The 4505-nt window shown below is 36.3% G+C and overlaps 1 protein-coding gene and 1 pseudogene across 2 annotated transcripts in view; one reads left to right on the top strand and one right to left on the bottom strand.

Moving 5' to 3' along the window:
- DDX50 (DExD-box helicase 50) overlaps positions 1-4505 on the top strand; it is a 41286-nt gene that overhangs the window by 25452 nt on the left and 11329 nt on the right. For both annotated transcript variants that reach the window (XM_006148935.3, XM_027772042.1), the window contains exons 10-12: positions 2341-2460; positions 3213-3286; positions 3514-3673. In XM_006148935.3, coding sequence (XP_006148997.1) covers positions 2341-2460; positions 3213-3286; positions 3514-3673 — 354 coding nt within the window. The remainder of the gene's footprint in view (positions 1-2340; positions 2461-3212; positions 3287-3513; positions 3674-4505) is intronic.
- Positions 884-2044, bottom strand: LOC102497102 (TM2 domain-containing protein 1 pseudogene; annotated as a pseudogene).

The following is a 4505-nucleotide window of genomic DNA, read 5'->3' as shown; positions in this document are numbered from 1 at the left end:
ATTTTTAAAAAAATATTTTATTTCACTTTATTTATTTATTTATTTATTTATTTATTTATTTATTTATTTATTTTAATTTGGTCAGAGAAGGATAGAGTGAAAGAGAGAGAGACAGACAGACAGAGAGGGAAAGTGAGAAAGCAAGCCACCAAGTCTGGGACTCAAACTGTGGTCGGCCATGTGGGAGTCCAGCACCCTTAACCACCATGCCACTTGCCAGATCCTTACCACTTTTATACCCAAATTCAAGCTTATAAAATTGTTTTTTAGTAAATAAGTTACACTTTTTTTTCCCAGAAGCAAAAATAACAAGTGGTAACTTGTCTTTGTGAAAGACATTATAGGATATCAGAGTAATAAGCTATCTATCTCATACAGATAGTAGCCTCAGAAAGATTATTATGCAGTTTTTAAAGAAAGTCCTATTAAATAAATCTCACGATAAAGTACTGAGTGATTTTAACTGAATTAACAAAACAACAAAATGAAAAAAAAATTTTTTTTGAGAGTTTTTTGCTATAGGGTGCGTGCACTTGCCAGATAGACAGAGAGAGACAGAGAGACAGAAAGCGAGAAATCACCCCCCGGGGGGGATGGCCATGCCACATTCCCTTCTCCACTCTCCTCTCGGGATCTTGGGCACGCATGCACATGCCCCCAGTCTGAGTCCCCAGGTCCGGGACTTGAACCATGTTCGACATGTGGGAGTTCAGCGACATAGTCAGAGCTAACTGCTGGTCCCAACATCAAAAAATTTTATAGAACTCATAAAAGTGGTATTTGAAGAAGGAAAAGGAAAATCTGAAAATCTATATACTGAGAGTTCTCTGTGGCAATCATGACGCTCAAATCTGTTTCTTTTAAAAAATATTTACAGATATAACTGTGTTTTTCTAAATGTTTCATTAGTGATATATACTTACCATATATGTATTTGGTAAGACTGGTTCCATAATAATCTATAATGTAACTACTTATAAAAGAGGTAATATTTTAGAAGTCTGGTTCCATAATAATCTATAATGTAACTACTTCCATCTGAAGGTGCAACAATCTGTATTGAAATAAGAGTGAAGTCAATTAGGCTCCCAATTCCACAAAAACCCTACTGTGCAAAACTTTAACAAACCCAAGGCAGGGTATCCAAGGTAAAAACTCATCTGCTCCCAGCCATCCAAGAGAAAGAGACAATGCACCTGCCACTTTGTATGAATAGCTGTTTCCACTTTTGGCAAGATATGGATTTGAGGGCCAGCAGGTAGTGTGGTGGTTAAGGTGCTGGACATTTCCCATGGTTGACCATGGTTCTAGTCCTGGACTTGGTGGCTTGTGTGCGCACTTTTTCTCTCTCTTTGGTCAAATTAAAATAAATGAATGAATTGGGACTAGCAGTTAGCGTAATGGCTATGTCGCTGGACTCCCATGTAGTCGACCGCAGTTCATGTCCTGGACCCGGTGGGTTAAAACTCATGCCGGGCGCGTGTGCGTGCGTGCCTGCCCAAGATCCCAAGAGGAGAATGGAGGAGAAGGGATTGCGGCATGGCCATCCCCCCTGGGGGTGATTTCTCGCTTTCTATCTCTCTGTCTCTCTCTGTCTGGCGAGCGCATGCACCCTATAACAAAAAGAAAGAAAGAAATGAATGAATTAAAAAAAAGATAAAGGTTTGATAAAACCAGCTTCATTTCCACTAAAATGTGTTTCATTGCCACTGGAATCCTTACAGGTTATGTTGGGTGCTAGGAAACATGGACATGAGCTGTGTAGTTTATACAGTTAACTTGTTCTTGCATAGCACCATTTATTTTTGGATGTTTACAAATATATTGTCCCACTTTGAGGTCCTTGCACGTAAGTATCTCCTTGGCCCCAGTGGTGACAGTAACGGCAGCCTCTGAAGGTCTCATGGTGACTACATAAACCACAGGACACCAAGGAGGTGGGCAGCCATGGCCTCCCGAGAAGCCGGCCTGGAGGGCCACGTGGCTGCCATGTTGGGGACTGGCACCAATCTTATAAATTTTGTAGGACATTGAAAAGAGCAGCAAGGGAGCCGGCAGGTGGTGTGGTGGTTAAGGTTGCTGAATTCCCACATGGCCTACCATGATTCGAGTCGCAGACCCGGCAGCTTGCTTTCTTATATTCCCTCTCTCTTTTTCTCAGTCTGTCTCAATCTGGTCAAATTAAAATAAATGAATAAAGTTAAATAAAATAATTGAAAAAAGAAAAGAGCAGCAAGGTTGAAACAAGTTATATTATTATTAGCATTGTTTTATTTGGAACTATGGAGTCACTGTAGAACTTGCCAGATTTTTCTGAAGTTTCATCTCTTTTGTAAATAGGATGTTGAGTCCTATATTCATCGCTCTGGACGCACAGGTAGAGCTGGTCGGACAGGGATTTGTGTGTGTTTTTATCAACCAAGAGAAAGAGGTCAACTAAGATATGTGGAACAAAAAGCAGTAAGTAGAGTTAAATTATTTCAAGTTTATTATCTATGTGGTGCCTTAGAAGAGAGCTCTTTTTATATTTGTTCTCACAAATAGATTTTATCACTTTTTTCAGTTTAAGCTGCTTTTGGATGTGGAGCATGTGGAGAGCTAAATTTATATTAGCTGTAAAGGCTTTGTTTTAGTACAGTTTTTATTGTGAAGACAGTGGAGTTGAAGTTCTCGCGTTCCCTTAATTTCTCTCTTGATCCTAAAATCAGAAATACGTTATGATTTCAATGCCTCTTAGTCCAGCATTGTAAAATGGGTGACTGTGGCAATGTGTTGGTCTAATAGTTAAGATTATATTGAGTAATAGCCAGTGTTTGTAAGGATTGACATATTTTCTGTGATCTGTATTTTTGTAGTGTTTAAATTTTTTCCTGTTTTTCTAATGTATGTTTTTATGTGCTATTACATATGCTTTGTAAAATGAGGTAGAATAGTAAATTAAAAAGTTGATAGATTTAAACAACATCTTTTTCTTTTTTGAATCAACATTATTTTGTAAGTAAATTTCCATAATTATAACTAAGGGTCAACTCAAAAACTTTTTTTTTCTCTTTCTGGAATTTATCATTGATTTTATTAGAAAAGCCGTATCTTAACCTGCTAGGACTTGGAAATCTTCAAGTCCACGAAATGGAAATTCAACAAATAATATTAATTTAGGAATTAATTATAAAGACTTCCATTTTTCTTTAATGTAATTCTTTCATTTTCAGGGAATTACTTTTAAACGTGTAGGTGTTCCTTCTACAATGGATTTAGTTAAATCTAAAAGCATGGATGCCATCAGGTATGCTTTCTGACCTTGCTGAATAATTTTTTCTTTTGTATTAGGCTATTCATCTTTAAGCTCTCTTAGTTCAAATATCAGAAAACTTTAATCACCATTTTTACCAGGAGACATTTAGTTATATTAAAATATGAAAACGTTGTTCTTTCTTTTCCCATTCATTCTCTTATTTTGCTTTTTATTCCCTATGTCTTGACGAAGAAAATTTATTATTTTTTAAACCACAGGTCTCTGGCTTCTGTTTCTTATGCTGCTGTTGATTTTTTCCGACCATCAGCTCAGAGACTGATAGAAGAGAAAGGGGCAGTGGATGCATTGGCTGCAGCATTAGCACACATTTCTGGCGCATCAAGCTTTGAACCACGATCTTTGATCACTTCTGATAAGGTAGAAAACGAGGAAAACTATATTTGGTTTTGCAAAGTTTAAAATTGAGCCATAATAGATCCCGTATGGTACATTAATCCTTTCAGTATACTGTGCTTTCTGTGCAGAAAACCCCCCCCATTCACTTTATTAGAAATCTGTTTCCTCATTTTCCTCTACCCCTCAATAAATAAATATTTTTTCACAGCTACTTCTTCCAAATTTTCAAACATACAGAAAAATTAAACAAATAATGTGATACATACTGCCAACCACTCACTTCAACAGCCATTATTTTTTACTACATTTGTTTTATATATATTCTTTTTGATAAATCATTTGTAAGTAAGTTGAAACATGACATCGTTCCTAAATATTGCAACTCAAATTCTCTAAGAATATTTTCCTACATTATCAAAAAACCATAATTTCATCTGTGAACATTAATAATAGTTCCATATCATCATCCTTATTCAGATTTACCTCATTATCTCTAAAATAGCTATTCGTCCATATGGAAAAAAATTAAAAAATTCTCACTTTGCACTGTACTGTGTTAATTGGAGCTTGTATACTAGAACTTATTCATTTTATAAGTTGCCATGGAAACACAAAGTAAGGAACAGACTCTGTGTAGTTGACACAGCGGGCCCTGGTCAAACATTTAAAAAACATTTTTCTTATTACTTTTTAAAAAATTTTTATTTGTTTATGTATTTATTTATTTATTTTAACTTGACTAGAGAGACACACAGAGAGAGAGAGAGGGAAAGTGAGAAAGAATTTCACCAGGTCCAGGACTCGAACCGTGGTCAGCCATGTGGGAGTGTCCAGCACCTTAACTACCACACCA

This window comes from Tupaia chinensis, unplaced genomic scaffold, assembly GCF_000334495.1.
Source record: "Tupaia chinensis unplaced genomic scaffold, TupChi_1.0 Scaffold000250_1, whole genome shotgun sequence".
Taxonomy (NCBI): domain Eukaryota; kingdom Metazoa; phylum Chordata; class Mammalia; order Scandentia; family Tupaiidae; genus Tupaia; species Tupaia belangeri.
This window is presented reverse-complemented; position numbering and strand designations above follow the sequence as displayed.